The sequence below is a fragment of the Dendrobates tinctorius genome, unplaced genomic scaffold, assembly GCF_039654945.1.
Source record: "Dendrobates tinctorius isolate UK_male_01 unplaced genomic scaffold, ASM3965494v1 ptg000062l, whole genome shotgun sequence".
Taxonomy (NCBI): domain Eukaryota; kingdom Metazoa; phylum Chordata; class Amphibia; order Anura; family Dendrobatidae; genus Dendrobates; species Dendrobates tinctorius.
In genome coordinates, this window is record NW_027361730.1 from 32,760,065 (window position 1) to 32,778,645 (window position 18,581).

General features: G+C 41.9%; 1 protein-coding gene across 1 annotated transcript in view; it reads left to right on the forward strand.

Moving 5' to 3' along the window:
• CSPG4 (chondroitin sulfate proteoglycan 4) overlaps positions 1–10,411 on the forward strand; it is a 172,529-nt gene extending 162,118 nt beyond the window's left edge. The window contains exons 6-10 of the mRNA XM_073579488.1: positions 285–480; positions 4,237–4,368; positions 4,449–4,609; positions 4,692–4,875; positions 7,163–10,411. Coding sequence (XP_073435589.1) covers positions 285–480; positions 4,237–4,368; positions 4,449–4,609; positions 4,692–4,875; positions 7,163–9,267 — 2,778 coding nt within the window. The 3' untranslated portion in view covers positions 9,268–10,411. The remainder of the gene's footprint in view (positions 1–284; positions 481–4,236; positions 4,369–4,448; positions 4,610–4,691; positions 4,876–7,162) is intronic.
• The last annotated feature ends 8,170 nt before the right edge of the window (positions 10,412–18,581 follow it).

The window sequence follows — 18,581 nt, forward strand, 5'->3', positions numbered from 1 at the left end:
TTAAATGGTCCTATATGTGCCTTGGAATAAAATTGATAATTTTCTGGCACTATTTTTATTAGTTTTCTGTATTTTATGAGAGTATTTTCTAATCCTCATTTCACATACTGACTTTTTTCTTTGTAGTTTGATTTTGCATGATATTTTGCTGTATGGCACTCTATATTTAGTATTAAGACTCAACATTTTACCCTTCATATTAAAAATATACATTTTAAGTGATAAAACTTGACATATTGATGTTAATTTTACTGTAGATATAACATTTCTTGTTTGAATGCTAGATACTGGAAGGTGACAATGCTATTATCACCAGTGACATCCTACACGCTATTGATGACGACTCCGCTCCTGAAGACATTGTATATTCTTTCATCCCTCCATCCAATGGAGATGTGATTGTGAGGGGCTTTCCTGGTAGAGTTTTAAGCTTTTCACAAAAAGATTTGGAACTGGGAATGGTACAGTTCACGCATAAAGGTGAGATGCCTCAACTATCAAAGTATATAGACATATCTGGTCTATATCTTTTCAGTCACATGGGTGAATGAATGGTAAAGTGGTTTTTGAGGAATAGGTTATCTGTCAATGTTTATAGTGTTTGTTGACCACAGAGGAGAAGTATAGTTGATTTTATTATTTTTACTTAGTGGATACCTATGGGCATTAAAAAAAACGTATTCCTGGAAATACCTCTAAAATGAGTGCAAGCTAGGATAGACAGATTAGACAGATATAATTGGGGTAATAGGCCAGTAATATAATGAGAAGCATGCCAGTACTTGTAGAATATAATTTAAATCCATAAGAAAAGATAAGTAATAGGCAGTAAAAATGTGTGGATGAATCCGATAGTTGTGCCAATATACAGTGGGGAAAAAAAGTATTTAGTCAGTCAGCAATAGTGCAAGTTCCACCACTTAAAAAGATGAGAGGCGTCTGTAATTTACATCATAGGTAGACCTCAACTATGGGAGACAAACTGAGACAACTGAGACTGAGACAACTGAGACTCAGACAAATTGTCTGTTTTTTTTTTTCATTTTATTTGCATATTATGGTGGAAAATAAGTATTTGGTCAGAAACAAAATTTCATCTCAATACTTTGTGATATATCCTTTGTTGGCAATGACAGAGGTCAAACGTTTTCTGTAAGTCTTCACAAGGTTGCCACACACTGTTGTTGGTATGTTGGCCCATTCCTCCATGCAGATCTCTAGAGCAGTGATGTTTTTGGCTTTTCGCTTGGCAACACGGACTTTCAACTCCCTCCAAAGGTTTTCTATAGGGTTGAGATCTGGAGACTGGCTAGGCCACTCCAGAACCTTGAAATGCTTCTTACGAAGCCACTCCTTCATTGCCCTGGCGGTGTGCTTTGGATCATTGTCATGTTGAAAGACCCAGCCACGTTTCATCTTCAATGCCCTTGCTGATGGAAGGAGGTTTGCACTCAAAATCTCACGATACATGGCCCCATTCATTCTTTCATGTACCCGGATCAGTCGTCCTGGCTAGGGATGGGCGAATCCTGAAATATTCAGAATCGCTAGGCTGTAACGAGTCCGACTTGGAAACTCGCTATTCGTTGCAAGTCTAGCGAGTCCAATGTTAATGAATGGGGATGCGAGTTTTGCAGCGATTCCTGTGCTGGGGAGGAGGAGAATGGGGATGCAGATTTTTTTTTTTGCAGAGTTTCTTAGCGATTTTGTGTCAGCAGCTGGACACAAAATCGCTAAGAAACTAGGATTGCTTGTATTAAACTGTTAAAAAACTAGCTAGGAGTTCTCTCTCTCTGTTTTGCAGCGATTCCTGTGCTGGGGAGGAGGAGAATGGGGATGCGAGGAGAGAGAGAGAGAGAGAGAGAACGAACTCCTAGCTAGTTTTTTCACAGTTTAATACAAGCAATCCTAGTTTCTTAGCGATTTTGTGTCCAGCTAGGACACACAAAACTAGCTAGGAGTTCTCTCTCTCTCTCCCCTCCAGCACAGGAATCGCTGCAAAACTCGCATCCCCATTCTCCTCCTCCCCAGCACAAGAATCCCCCAGCACAGGAATCGCTGCAAAACAGAGAGAGAGAACTCCTAGCTAGTTTTTTCACAGTTTAATACAAGCAATCCTAGTTTCTTAGCGATTTTGTGTCCAGCTGCTGACACAAAATCGCTAAGAAACTCTGCAAAAACTAGGATTGCCATTCATTTGCATTGGACTCGTTACTGTGCGAGTAATCGCTTGGAAACTCGCAGAGTACCGACTCCTACGAGTCCCCTACTACTCGCAGAGTAACGAGTCCTAACGAGTAGATTCGCCCATCCCTAGTCCTGGCCCCTTTGCAGAGAAACAGCCCCAAAGCATGATGTTTCCACCACCATGCTTTACAGTAGGTATGGTGTTTGATGGATGCAACTCAGTATTCTTTTTCCTCCAAACACGACAAGTTGTGTTTCTTCCAAACAGTTCCAGTTTGGTTTCATCAGACCATAGGACATTCTCCCAAAACTCCTCTGGATCATCCAAATGCTCTCTAGCAAACTTCAGATGGGCCCGGACATGTACAGGCTTAAGCAGTGGGACACCTCTGGCACTGCAGGATCTGAGTCCATGGTGGCGTAGTGTGTTACTTATGGTAGGCCTTGTTACATTGGTCCCAGCTCTCTGCAGTTCATTCACTAGGTCCCCCCGCGTGGTTCTGGGATTTTTGCTCACCGTTCTTGTGATCATTCTGACCCCACGGGGTGGGATTTTGCGTGGAGCACCAGATCGAGGGAGATTATCAGTGGTCTTGTATGTCTTCCATTTTCTAATTATTGCTCCCACAGTTGATTTCTTCACTCCAAGCTGGTTGGCTATTGCAGATTCAGTCTTCCCAGCCTGGTGCAGGGCTACAATTTTGTTTCTGGTGTCCTTTGACAGCTCTTTGGTCTTCACCATAGTGGAGTTTGGAGTCAGACTGTTTGAGGGTGTGCACAGGTGTCTTTTTATACTGATAACAAGTTTAAACAGGTGCCATTACTACAGGTAATGAGTGGAGGAAAGAGGAGACTCTTAAAGAAGAAGTTACAGGTCTGTGAGAGCCAGAAATCTTGATTGCTTGTTTCTGACCAAATACTTATTTTCCACCATAATATGCAAATAAAATGAAAAAAAACAGACAATGTGATTTTCTGGATTTTTTTTTCTCAGTTTGTCTCCCATAGTTGAGGTCTACCTATGATGTAAATTACAGACGCCTCTCATCTTTTTAAGTGGTGGAACTTGCACTATTGCTGACTGACTAAACACTTTTTTTCCCCACTGTACATGCCATTGTTGTGCCAGAACATGCCAGTGTAGCACCATTCCAATCATTACAATTCTGTTAACAAATAACCTTCGGGATGTAAAATGGTCAATGAATGGATGAAGCCAAAGGATATGTCATTGATTAGAGGAAGACATATGCACTATAATTCCACAATCGAAAACAGTAGTAATATTTTGGGAGCATTTAATCTCTAGATTATGAGGGAAATTTACTAATTCTGGCACTTCATGTGCCAATCTTAAATAGCAGAGTACAGGTGTAAACTGAACCAAATTTATTTATAGGCATACGTCTCTTAATTTGGAACATACTTACCTGACCAATCACAAGAAAATTAAATCTTCACCTCCTATGAACTGGCATACATTTTCTTTATAATTTTTGCCAAACTCTGCTGTAAATTAGAGCAAATTTATTGGACCAACACTTTGTCAATTTTAAAAATAGAGAGGATAAGCAAAAAGTGGGTATACAGTTTGTGCTAAAATATGTGACAAAAGTTGCATAATGCCCTAGATATGTTTCCCCTAATTCTGTAATTATTTTTGTAATTATCCAAAATATATTTTCTATCAAATTTATTTTCTATAAATTTTCACAAGATAAGTTCCTTTTAAAATTAAATGGGTAGAGCAATTACCGTAGCTGATCTGGCTTCCTTGATCCCCAGCCATTGTAAAGATCCATTTCTCCTGCAGCAGCTGCTGCAGAGTATATAAGGCCACCCATGTATAATGTATCGATACGCCAGGTCAGTCAGGAAACTATTCAATGATGTTCAATCTCCTTATAGAGCAACTTATAAATATCAATAAATGGATGTAAGGAAAACAAAAGATTTGGGGAGCTATAGGAAAAGCTCTTCCAGTAAAATAAAGAATGGAATTAACTACAAAGTAACTAAATTAAAGTCCTTTATTTTCCTTTTGCTTAGGAGAGTTGAACGGGGGATTCTTCTTCAAAGTTTCTGATGGAGAAAATGAATCAGAACAATTGTTTTTCCAAATTCGAGCAACTCCAATCACAATCATTATGGAATCACTACAAAATCTTATAGTCTGTCCACGTAAGTAACCAACATTTTCTTCATTCCTCAATAAGAGAACCTTATTTTTGCATTTAGAATTTTTTTTTCTTTCATGGCAGGTTCCCTTCAACAAATTACCAAGCATCATCTGAGTGCAGTGACCAATGAGCAGAAGGGCTCCCAGCCTGTACTGATGTATCATATAGAAAACCCTCCACTGATTGGTAAAATTGTACATGGAAGTAGCAGCGAGGTGTTGTCCAACTTTACCCAAGAAGAGGTGAGTAGGGTATCCTGCTACACCTGTTTGTATGTTCCTTACCAATTGTTAAGTCCTGACAAACAACTCATTTGCATTACAGGTAGATTTAGGTTTAGTGTTTTATCAACATCTGGAGTCACCTATCCCATTTTGGAGTGCTCAAGATTTCTTTCCATTCCATGTGCATTCTCCACGTGCAAATTCCCAGCAATTTATATTAAATGTGACAGTGACATTCCAGAGTTTATGTCCACAGCTGCATACAAAGCTCTGGAAGAACACAGGTAAGACTCATTTATAACCATTGCATCTCCATTATCTGTCTGGCCATGCATATTACGGCATATACTCATGTATAAGCCGACCTGTGCATAAGCCGACCCCCCCTAATTTTGCCACAAAAAAACTGGGAAAACTTATTGACTGGTGTATAAGCCTAGGGTGGAAAATGCAGCAGCTACTGGTGAATTTCAAAAATAAAAATAGATACCAATAAAAGTAAAATTAATTGAGACATCAGTAGGTTAAATGTTTTTGAATATCCATATTGAATCAGGAGCCCCATATAATGCTCCATACAGTTCATGATGGGCCCCATAAGATGCTCCATACAAAATACACCCCATATAATGCTGCATAAAGGTTAATAATGCCCCCATAAGATGCTCCACAGAATAATATGCCCCATATAGTGCTCCATAGATTATGGCCCCATAAGAATCTCCATAGATTATGGCCCCATACGATGCTCCATAGATTATTCTCCCATAAAATGTGCCATAGATTATGCCCCATAAAATGCTCCATAGATTATGCCCCCATAAGATGCTCCATAGAATATGCCCCCATATGCTGCTCCATAGATTATTCCCCCATATGCTGCTCCAAAGAATATGCCCCCATATGCTGCTCCATAGAATATGCCCTCATATGCTGCCCTATAGAATATGCTCCCATATGCTGCCCCATAGAATATGCCCCATATGTAGCTCCATAGAATATGCCCCCATATGCAACTCCATAGAATATGTCCCCATATGCTGCGCCATAGACTATGCCCCCATATGCTGCTCCATAGAATATGCCCCCATATGCTGCTCCATAGAATATGCCCCCATATGCTGCTCCATAGAATATGCCCCCATATGCTGCCCCCATAAGATGCTCCATATATTATGCCCGCATATGCTGCTGCTGAAAAAAAAAATGCCATACTCACCTCTCCTGCTCAGGACCCAGCACCTGAGATATTCACCTGTCCGGGGTCCATCGCTGCTCACCGCTGTCTGTGACGTCGTCTGTCAGTGACGTTCAGGCAGCAGAGGGCATGGCGCGCACTAACCAGGTCATCGCTCCCTCTGCTGACTAAACGTCACTGACACAGGACGCAGCAGACAGTGGTGAATAGCGATGGACCGGGGACAGGTGACTAGCGCTATACTTACCCACTCCTGGCGCGGCCTCTGCAGCCCCGCTTCTCCACGGTCTCCCTTCCTGCCTTCAGCGGTCACGTCGTACCGCTCATTACACTCATGAATATGCATATATTCATGAGTGTAATGAGCGGTACCACGTGACTGCTGAAGGCAGGAAGGGAAACCGTGGAGAAGCAGGGGGGCTGCAGAGACTGCACCAGGGGGGTAAGTATGATCTGTGACACCCCCGCACTCCCCCCAGGTATATGGCTCGAGCCGAGAGGGGGACTTTCAGCCCAAAAAAATGGTCTGAAAATCTCATCTTATACATGAGTATATACGGTACATTAATATTGGCTGAGGCCTAGGCTTTAGGCAAGACTGGATGACTATGTAATGGGGCCTTTTGACCCTGCCATGATGGGAGATGAGTGGAAAATAAAATTCAGGCAGTTGGATTTAAGTTAACCAATATTTTTTATATAGCTAAACCAGTATTAGAGGTACTTGGTAGCTGTTTTCTTTATTGAGAACACAAGAAACCAGACATGCACGGGGCAAGGAGTTGGGAGGAATGACTATCAGCTCATTTGTATAGCCAGCTTTCACCTTTATAAAATTACCATTTTCTGAACACAGAAACGCTAATGAAATGTGCTCTGTGTATCTGAGTAAAAAACAAATATCCTATAAACTGAGAGGGTTGACTACTGTCTGTTCTTGATAACGCACAGGCTAGTCAGTCATCATACAATGTCTGCTGGTCACCCCAGTTAATCTATGTATGGCAAATTCTTAAAAGTCAACTAATCTGTGGCTACGTCCAAAGTTCAGTTCATGCCATGGGTGTAGTTCACAAGGTCTGCGTGACATACTACAAATAAAACATGTACAGTTGCACCTGCTTTACAAATTCTGAGCATGTATTGTTTAACAATATGATAAATATTAGTGCACCCTGCCAAAATGTGAATATTTTGTAATAAAAATATGCTTTCTGCTCTATAAAAAAATCAAGAAGATGAAGATCAGATTAAACTAACCAGCACTGTTTTTTGTGATAATGGGGAATCTTAAACTAGAACAGTGTATTTCTAGAAAATAAGTAATGCATTGATTCAATATTAACTTAGTGCTACCTCTTGTGTCTACACAGGTCTCAGTATTCAGCAGGGTGGTTCTTCGCCGATAACGCTAAACTCCCTAGATGCTTCCAACCTTCTGGCAAATTCAAGCTTCACAAAACTCACTCATGATGTTGTTTTCTTTATCATCAGTTTTCCTTCACATGGTCATCTCTCTGTTAATGATGTCACTTTAAACACAGAAAATCCATATTTCTTACAATCTCATCTGGAAAATAGAAGTCTGGTCTACACCAACACCAAGTCGGACAGCCTTGTTGACATTTTTCAGTTTATGGCACAGTTAAGGCCCAAATCTACTTCTTTTCATGAAGCCAACAATGTGTTAACCATAAAAGAATACTTTAATATAACCTTAACCAGTGCACCCATTATACCTTCTGTTATATCTCCTCCAAAGTTGAAGTTACACTTAGCAGCAGGGTCATATATTTCACTTACTGAAAATCACTTATCAATAGATCACTCACTTGCCTCTCCAGATAGTATACTTTATACAATACTGGATTTACCTCTAGGTGTATCAATAGACACAAATGGAAACCAATCTACTCCAGTCCTCCAATTCACACAGGAAGACCTTACTAAATCAAACCTCATCCTTTTGGCTAACCAAACTGCAAAGTCAGGTGAAATCATTTTCAATATAACAGATGGACTGCAAACTCCTTTTCTGGGAAATCTACCCATAAAGGTTCTCCCAACCCATTGGGCTATTCTTGAAATCAAACAAATATCTGGAAAGTCAAACATTACACTAGGACATATCTCACCAACACTTGACAGTAAGGCAGACACATATGAATATAAGATAACAAAAAAGCCAACTTATGGCAATGTTGTTGTTGCCCAAGTACCTGTGTCACTGTTTCAATGGGACCAAGTAAACAACAATGAGGTATCCTATGAATTTAACAATTTCCTCTCCACCCAAGATGAATTTGAATTTGTTGCCATCTCCCATACGGATGAAGAATATATTGGAAAAGTGACAGTACAAGTATCTGCAGTTGTGAAGATGGGAGATAGGCAAAAGTGGCCTAGAGGATGTACAATTAAACTAGGACCGGAAGTTATTGATGCAAATGAACTCGGTACTTATACAAATAGTATACCACAGTTTATAGTACTTCATCATCCAAGAAAAGGGAGGCTGGTAAGATTTCCTTATGAGGGTGGCAGAGGAGACAAGACAAGCACTAATGTCTTCACACAAGGAGAGCTAGAAAGGGGACTTATTGGTGTGGAGTTATGGGAAGATGACCAGGATGGACCAAACATACAAAGGGATCGCATTAGTCTGCTGGTCAGTGCCAGTGGTGTGCCTCCTGCCAATGTTACTGTAAGATTCAATACCATACCATACAATTCTTCTGATGTAGACAGTACTATTCTGCTCAGTGCTCCAGAGAGCTTGTCAACCACCACAAGTTCACAAACATCCAGGACTGTGGAAGGCAAACATGAGATTGATGTAACTCACATACAAACTACAAGTACGGAGCCAACCACTCTTTTAGAATCTATGAGCAATGAGGCAACAACACAATTAGAAACAACTAAAGCCTCACTTTCAACAGTATATGATAAAGTTGTCACCATAAACACGGTGCCAGCTACAAATTCAACACAAAATACTGAGGAAACTGAGGTGTCTACAAGAACTTTTCCAATTTTAACAAATTCTACACATCCTAACACCTTATCACCAGACTTTTGGATGTCATCAAAATACCTAAGTGACATCACAACTCAGGATTTTATCTTAAATAGTTCATTGAGTATAAATGCATCCAGTTCACCTCATCCAGTCCTGGAGGGTACATTTCTTGGTCTTATGAACTCCCACATGTATAACGTTGTACTTCCAGTCTGTCTTATATTGCTCTTGATCTTACTTGGTCTTCTTCTTTTGGCTTACTTTGTACGCAAGAAAAAGATGGGAAAACATCATGTCCAGAAAGCAGCAACATCAGCAGCAAAGACTGAAAATGGAGCTTCAGAAAAGCAAACATTTCGTCCAACTGAGCCCGATAGGGGTTTCCCTCTCCATGATGTTGGAGATCACAGAGTTAATGGTGCTACTGCACAACCTGGCAGCCAGTACTGGGTATGAACACAGAATGAAAGCTTCTCTGGGTTGGCACTAAACGAGGGATATTTCCTCCCAACAACACTTAGGATGGAGAGTGAGATTACAAACTTAAGTACTCAGCACTTTTCTTACAAAAGCAGTGCAATGTTAGCCTGCAACATTAGGCACGCAAGATATCAAGGCGTCTGTCTTAAAACTGGGATTCATCCTACTGGACATTTTCTTGCAAATCTACCCCGATATGTTAACTGATTTGTGCAGTTACTTGGTATACAACTGAAAATGTGCATTGTATTTTCCTGCGGGTACATGTAAAATATGATGGAGGAACATTAGATATTTTGGAAAACAGCAATAACAAGTCCTCTTTGTTATACTGATGCCTTCATACATTAAGTTATAGGAGGTCAATTCCAACTAAAGTATATGCATATTTATTGGCCTTCTAAATCAAGTTGCTGTGGAGGAAACCTTTCAGTTTCTTGAAGCTTTTATTATTCTATACAATTTTACTAATTGCCTCCTTTGTGTCCTCCATCACATTCTTCTTGTTTTTGTGGCAATGTTCAGGTTTTCTCTGCTGCAATCATGGGATTTACAGTATTGAAAGACTTATTGTTTCAGGGCAGAGAGGACAGCCTACCATTGTCTCAGGTTGTGCCGGACACAATTGTCTTCTAGATGCATCCAGTGCTTTCCCTTCCTACGGTCAGCTTCACTTTGTATCAAGGAATGTTGTTCGGCCTGACAGGCTAAATAGACGAACAGCTGCAGGTTCCAGCAGTAATTGATCAGCACCTTATTACATTCTAGCTCCAAGAACACGGCAAAGATATGGGGAGCCAATGCAGCCAAAACTATGTCCGCACACAGTTTCTCAGGTAAAGCTGCTGTATACCGGCACAATGTCCCCATGGATTTTGTTTGCTCTATATGATCATAACCTAATACATAAGCTGCCAGTAGATTGCGTGAACCTTGAGCTCTATGTAGTTTAATTTAAAAAATGAGTTTGGACATTGACATTTTGAAAGAGACTGCTCATAAATACAGCAGCTACTTTCTTAGGAAATAAGGCAGGTAAAAAAGGGAATTGTACAAGGTAAACCAGTAATGGATGTCTGAGCAATACTTTGAGACTATAATATTTCTTTGTTTTTTTCCCCACTAAGGCTGGTTTCACATTAGCGCATTTTCAGCGCGCGCACGGCCGGGGGTAGCTCCGCCCCCGAGCCGGCTCTCTGCCCGGCGTGCCCGCCCCTTGCTTGTAGCGCCGCCTACTAGCGGACAGCGGCGCCTGCGATCGGCGCACCCTATCTTTAGCATAGGGTGCGCAGGTCGTGCGCTAGTTGCGCTTTGACCTGCGCTGCGCACTTTTGACGGTGCGCCGTGCGCGCCAAAATCAAACTTTTCGGATTTTGGCGCGCACGGCGCACTGTCAAAAGTGCGCAGCGCAGGTCAAAGCGCAACTAGCGCACGACCTGCGCACGATCTGCGCACCCTATGCTAAAGATAGGGTGCGCCGATCGCAGGCGCCGCTGTCCGCTAGTAGGCGGCGCTACAAGCAAGGGGCGGGCACGCCGGGCAGAGAGCCGGCTCGGGGGCGGAGCTACCCCCAGCCGTGCGCGCGCTGAAAATGCGCTAATGTGAAACCAGCCTTACTCTTCACAATTGGGTTTCTCTTAGGCTGGTTTCACATTAGCGCATTTTCAGCGTGCGCACGGCCGGGGGTAGCTCCGCCCCCGAGCCGGCTCTCTGCCCAGCGTGCCCGCCCCTTGCTTGTAGCGCCGCCTACTAGCGGATAGCGGCGCCTGCGATCGGCGCACCCTATCTTTAGCATAGGGTGCGCAGATCGTGCGCAGGCCGTGCGCTAGTTGCGCTTTGACCTGCGCTGCGCACTTTTGACGGTGCGCCGTGCGCGCCAAAATCCGAAAAGTTTGATTTTGGCGCGCACGGCGCACCGTCAAAAGTGCGCAGCGCAGGTCAAAGCGCAACTAGCGCACGACCTGCGCACGATCTGCGCACCCTATGCTAAAGATAGGGTGCGCCGATCGCAGGCGCCGCTGTCCGCTAGTAGGCGGCGCTACAAGCAAGGGGCGGGCACGCCGGGCAGAGAGCCGGCTCAGGGGCGGAGCTACCCCCGGCCGTGCGCGCGCTGAAAATGCGCTAATGTGAAACCAGCCTTACAAGAATCTGTAATTTGCAGCCCTGTTACCACCATGATCGATTATGTACTGCGTTGTAATGTCCCAACCTCTCTGTATGCATTCACAGAAGAGGAGAATAAAGTTGCATTTACATTGAAAGACTATCATGAATGAGCGTTCTTAAGATCGTTCACAACAATCTTTCAGTGTAAACAAACCAGACAGGCCTAAATGCATCTGCACTAATACAGGGTGCAGCGGACCCAAGTAAAATGGCAGCTGCACAGGTGCTTAAATACCAAATGAAACAGCCAGTCTACAATCAGGGATTGGCCGTGTGGTACACCAGTGCAGAAGAAATAATCTGCATGTGGCAGTGTTCACACAGGGAATGCAGGGCTTCTGGTTCACAACCTCTTAGTAACACCATATAGGGGGGCTGCCCAGTGCCAACTAGAATGCATCCCGTGTGAACAGAGGCCACAAGTTTGCAGAAACATTTGGGCCCAACTGCACCCTGAAAGAAATATAAAAAGTGCACAAAAAACATATCAATATATGTAAGGTATTGGTTGATATTAAGGCCTTAATATGGAAGCTGGCAAACTGCATCAAAGTTCCTTACACTTGTCAGTCCTACTCTAACATGAAAACCTCAAAAAGAGGAAAAAAATCCTCCAAAAAATTCAAATACAAACCAGACAGACCTAAATGCATCTGCACTAATAAGGAACTTTGACGCAGTTTGCCAGCTTCCACTGTCTTACACCTTTGGCAGCGACTAATTCCCCCTTAGAACTAAAAAATAAAAAAATCAGGCATGTCAATATCCCTCAGCCCAATGCATCTATCTCTTTGACACCTACCGAGAGGGAAAGCCGGGACCATACCCAAGCACATTACATGTTTGTCTGTTCCTTATGAATTTGGTGTATTTGGCGATATTATTCTAAAAGGTTGGCCTGCTTTTAATAATAAGATATAAAATACTCTATGGAGAAAGGAAACATTTGTCTAATACTACATTTATTCAGATATCCAACATCATTTTGATGAAGGGTTTTCTGGGATTTCATGGTCCCTACCAATTAACAGAATAACAGAGCCAAGATAGACTTTCTAGAGCACCATAGTCCCTCATTATGATCATTACAAAAGGTATTGTTCAAATACTAATGGCAGATCATAAGGGCAGGCCAATATTAAAGTTTGGACCTGTCATCTTACAGATGTAGAAACTAATAATGAGGCAATTACTTACCTATATAAATCAAAAACTGGAGGAACATTTCAAACAACCCTTAAAAGCATCTTGCAAGTACAAGAAGTGGACTGAGAAGGAATAGTAGTGTGCTAAATTTGTAACAGAGTCTGTTAGTGGCTGAATATTGTTCCCACCCAGAGTCCTATAAACATGAGAAAACAGATATCACGGAAAACAAAAGATGCTTAGAAACTAGTGTGTGAAATTACTGATCACAACTAAAGGCCACCACACACATTAGAGAAAAGTCAGCCTAGATGGATGATTTTGTCCATAACGAAGATCATCAGTTGCCTCAGTGAAACTAACAATTGTTTCTCTTGACCGATTGCCTACTGACGAACACCTGTCATTTTTCAAATGACCAATCGGGCATCAGTCGTAAAAATCCAATAAGGCTGGTGAAGTCTGTGATGCTTTTTTTAAGTGTTTGTGAATGACCGTTCTCCACCTCTCGAATGACAGTTTTCAGTCCACATATTTGCTAATCTATGGGACTTTAAGATACTCCTCGAGATTGATGAGATGTAGTAAGGACAAAAGGTCAACACCCTCATGTAATCACTGACTAGACAAGATTAGTCATTTTAGGATTGTATCGGTGTGCATGCATCCCCCCAAACAACATTTCTGTTCTCTGTGTTACATAGGTGGGCTTCGCTGCCAAGCACCTACTTTACCCAAGGATGCAAAATCAATTACTTATATTTATCAGCAATGTATGTAATGTGCATGTCCACCATAATTAGCTATATCCATAATTTCACATTTACAGCCAGTGGATATTCTATATACAGGCTCACCATGATCTCCTAAGTGTATACAATGAATAGTGACAAACTACCTCAATACAGTATATTAATAACCAAAAAAGCGAGAATAAAGGTTTATAGCTCAGAAAACCAAAGATAAATGTTACTGCTTAGATAGTGATTTTCACATCACACAATACATCACCATAAGTAACCATGAGGAAACAGGCTTCAACAAATGCGACTGACTGTGATATGTCTACCCTCTTTGTTAAGATAGAAAGTAGGTGTAACAAGACTACTTCCAAATTTCCAGTTTCTACTCAGACAATCAAAAACATCAAATCTAAAAGAAAATTCATACATAGGTGAAGCAGCCTCATTTGTCAAAACAGTTGATAAAGGAGACCCAAATTATACAACACCTAAAACATAAGAACTAGTGCAGACAAAAAGTGTTAGACCAAGTTCCCACCTTCTGTACTTGGTCAGTTTTTTACCTCACTATCTGTAAGCCAAATCCAGGAGTGGGTGATAAATCCAGAAGTGGTGATGTGTTTCTATTAGGCTAGGTTCACATTGCGTTAACCAAGCCCGTGCAACACATAGCGTTGACGGGCTGTTAACTGTATAGCATAACGCGATCGCAATATGCTATACCCGCTAGCGCAGATGATTCATCTGCTGTAGCGGTGACGGAGCCTCAGACGCTGCAGCCCGCGTCTGAGGCTCCGTCACTGAATGACAGCACATCTCGAATGCATGCCGCTTTATGGCATGCGTCGCGATGCGCCCCACAATGGGGGTCAATGGCAGCGTTAACGGACTGCGTTACACCGCGTTATGCCACGGTGTAACGCAGTCCGTCTAACGGACTGCCATACCGCAATGTGACCCCGGCCTTATACTTTTCCCCTGATTGTTCAACTCCTGGTTTTGGTTTACAAATACTGATGTAAGATACTGACCAAATACTGAACATGTGACCATGGCCTTAATGTCAAAGTAGCCATGTTATAGCTTTAAATTTCCCATTGTGGGCTGAAAAATAAAGAACTGACTGTCCGGTAAGACGGGCACGGCTGCTGCTGTCTGCACTATAACTGATATTTTAAGCAGTAAGTAGGTCTATGGCATTCGCCCCATCTTGACAGTTTATTTCCCATCATGCATTTTCAGGGCCTCCCGTTTAGCAGTAAACATGTTTGTACACAGTCTGCCAGTACTGCCTGATGACTCCACATTTCTCGTCTCATGATCTGTCATTATCTGCTATTTGTATGTATTGTAGACACATATCACAGTTTTGTCATCAGCTTACTTCCGCCATTTCATTAAAAAAAGAAAAATATCTGTGATGCCATCGATACACTATACTTGTCAAATGTTCTGAAATATAATGTACACATAATGTACCAATAAAACAGAATATCAACAAGAAACTATGCCTTTATATTACAGGTGACGGATCCGTGCGTTCTAGATTATACACACAACAGTCTATGGAGATCCGGTCTGTAATACAGAGGATGGCGGCATATGGAAGTGTGGGCCTGTGTAACTCCATAGGTGCTGTAGTATGCTTGTATACAGGAGTCTTAATTCAACACATCAGCCTGTGGAGGGGCTAAATACGAATTACCATAGTATTCTCCAAATGTATGAGGAAGGATAGGAAACCGGCTTTCATTCCTGTTGGCATGCAACAGAGTGGCTACATTCATCACACACTATACTCTCAGCAATGGCTGTAAACCCATCCCAGCACTTTGATTGACAGCTCTATCCGCACATATGTGCTGCAGAGCAAGATGTCAGTGTGGAGGCCACTGCTTAAATTATAGTGGGTGATGACTGTAACTGATCTGTGCATTCCCCATGATTAAATGTTGGGGGCTGTTGAGAGAAAAGAAGTTAATTTTGCACAGTGTTTAGCTTAGCACTGCAGCCTTGCAGCGCTGGGGTCCTGAGTTCATATCCCACTAAGAACAACATCTCCAAGAAGTTTGTATGTTCTTCCCCTGTATTTACGTGGATTTCCGCCCACACTCCAAAGACCTACTCACAGACAACATAGAGTTTGAGTCGCAATGTGGACAGTTATGGTGAGGCTTGTAAAGTGCTGCAGAATATTATGGCGCTATATAAGCAAACATAATAAATGTACTCCTGGAAGCCACACTTTCAATAAGGTGTCCGGGAAGCATTGTAACGTTAACCATATCTCTGCAGGTAAATAGTGTTTTGTTTTAAAAGATGACAGATTCCCTTTAAGGAAAAAGTCATGTTGTTTCTCAAAAATCAGGGACTATGAAACATGTCCAAGAAAATAGCTGTAGTTAAAAGATTATTCACATCAATTTTGGCACGAGCGCACTGTTCCCCAACCTCCTGCTTGACTGATAGTTTGGATCAGTGGCATCATGTAGCCACTAGCCTGGCCTGCAAGCTCCCAATGCTGCTAAATGAAGGATCTTTACCTGTGCAGCAATGAAGGAGTGCAAGGGCACTGCGACTGGCCGAGGTTGGGTGCTAACAGTGCACTCCAGCGTTCTGGACTGCACTATAGAGTGATGCTCTACTGGGAAGAGCGTGTGAACACTGCGCATTTTGGCTACCACCGATTGACTGCAACGGTGGCTGGTAAGCAAAGAAATGAGCTGAAAAACAAAAAATTCAAATTGTAAATAGGAGAACGCTGCATAATTTTAATAAAAAGAAAATTGGAAAGTTGCTTGCTTTTACAGGCACTTTTCAATTGCCGCATACCAGTCTTTTAAGATGGGCATAACCCTCCGAGGCTTAGTCGCAGGGATGAACACTGCTGCAGCTTTCTATTACACTGCATCATTTCCTTTAGCATTCAAAAGATCTTTGCTTGCAGACATGGGATGGAAAGAAACCTTCTGTCTCTACATCCTTATATTTGGGCATGTAAACATAAGCTCCTTATAATTAATCCTTTTGATTGTCAAGTTAGTGCATATTCAATAATCAATATCTTAGTATAGTAATCTCCAGAAATTGCTCTGGAAACCTGCACCACAGTATAGAAGAAGGAATTTCCTAATGTCATATTAAATTTAAAAATATAGACCAAAGCGGTGGTATAATTGTCAGAAATCAGTAAAATAAAAATAGGAGAAAAAGTGTCTGTGTCAAATTATTTTCAAGGGCTAGAAGATTATACATGACTGTATGCTGGTGCCTATGTCACCATGGCATATGTACGTAATACCATTAGTATACACTTGTATTAGTCAGTTGTGGCCTTTGCACACTATTAGCATCTGCATATTATATATTATTACATACACACACACTCTCCTTATTGCCAACATCAATCTGCCTAGTGAAATATAAGAAGGCTCTCTACAGTGAAATACACCTGCTCATGAATTTTTAAGGACCGAACAAATAGTGGTCCGTGAGCAGACTGACACAGAAAGCATTAATGATACACTGTTATATGAGTGGCCTCATCAATGGGGGTCATCAAAAATTCTTCCACCTGACCCCCTTTAAGCTCGCCACTTTTTAAAAATAACCCCTATTTTTAACAATACTCTGAAAACTACTCTCCAGCACTGAAGGGTTACAACTTGTTCTACTCTGACATCTATTTACCACCAGTCTACAATAGTGAATGATAAGGCAACATAATCCCTTGGGGGTTACCCAGAAGGATGACTCGGGTACAGCGGTACTCACATGGTATAAAACATGTTTGTTTATTCAAATATCTTTAATATCTATTTTTCCGCTAGCAAGATGACACCGCCTGCCTGCAGAAGGTGGTTTAAAAAAAAACAAAAAACACATATTTACATATTCAGTATGTAAACTAGGGGGCAGGTCAGTGAGAGATCAGTGACCTGTTGGAAGCCATACTGATGAATACCTAATCGGAGCACCACAGGAAGACCCCCCCCATCACCACAGGCACCCCAGGGACACACCTAAAATAGATGTAGGGGTTGCCCACACCCATGTACCTAGGGGGGCCATAAAGGTCCCTTTGGCTCATATGAGAAGACCGATATTTATACAAACCTGTAATAGTTAGAGGCCCTGTTGAAGATTTTGTACTGAGCTTGAGGTTAAGCCACTGTCACCACAAGCACATGCTCATTTAAAAAGAACATGTCAACAGGTTTTTGTTATGTAATCTGACAGTAGCATGATGTGGGCCCAAAGATCCCGATTCCAGTGATGTATCACTTACTAGGCTGCTTGCTGTAGTTTTGATAACGTCACTGTCTTAATCAGCAGAAGGTTAGAATTAGAGGACTAGCAAACCTGATGCCATGTAGTCCTGCATATTTCTGGGGTCTATATGACCCCTCCCAAACCACTGACTGTACATTGTGTATAGGTAGAAAGCTGCCAATCAGTGGTATGGGCGGGATTATACAGAGCTCAGCATTCAGAGAGCCGCTAGATCCGCAGCAGATACAATCACTGGTTTATCAAAACTGCAGCACCAAATAAGTGACACATTGCTGGAATCATTGTCTCTGCCCCTACATCTCTCTATCGTGTACATTAAGAAAACATTACTCATAACACCAAATACATGTATATGTTTTGGTACTTTTACCAAATATTTGATTTAGTGGAGACGATTACAAAACGATCGGGTGACATGAGACAGAGGCTCTATCACATAATACCAGTGAAATCTACTCCTCCCCCAGCAGACCGGCAATGACCCATCTACACAGAAGTCCTATGTATCCTAATTATTCTGCATGGGGATGGTCAGACAAAAGAAACAACAGAGCACTTCCAGATGTTGTAGAGTCTGTGGCAATAAAGAGGGGGCGGTCACATTCCACAGATGCCAACATTTACAGCACACGCTACTGTTAGAAAGCGCACCTCCATGCCAATGCACACACCGCTCATGTCAAGTCACAGCAGAACAGCACAATCCGGGAGAAAAAGGTTTAAGAGAAGGGGCTAAAAATACTGTATTTGATAGATAATAATAATAATAATCTTTATTTTTATATAGCGCTAACATATTCTGCAGCGCTTTACAGTTTGCACACATTTTCTTACAGGGCACAGATGCCCCTTACTCAGGAAAGCTTACAAGCACAAGAACCCATTACATTCACAGTATCGTGCGAAGCACTACGGAAACACTGTTATTTTTGCATTAGTTGA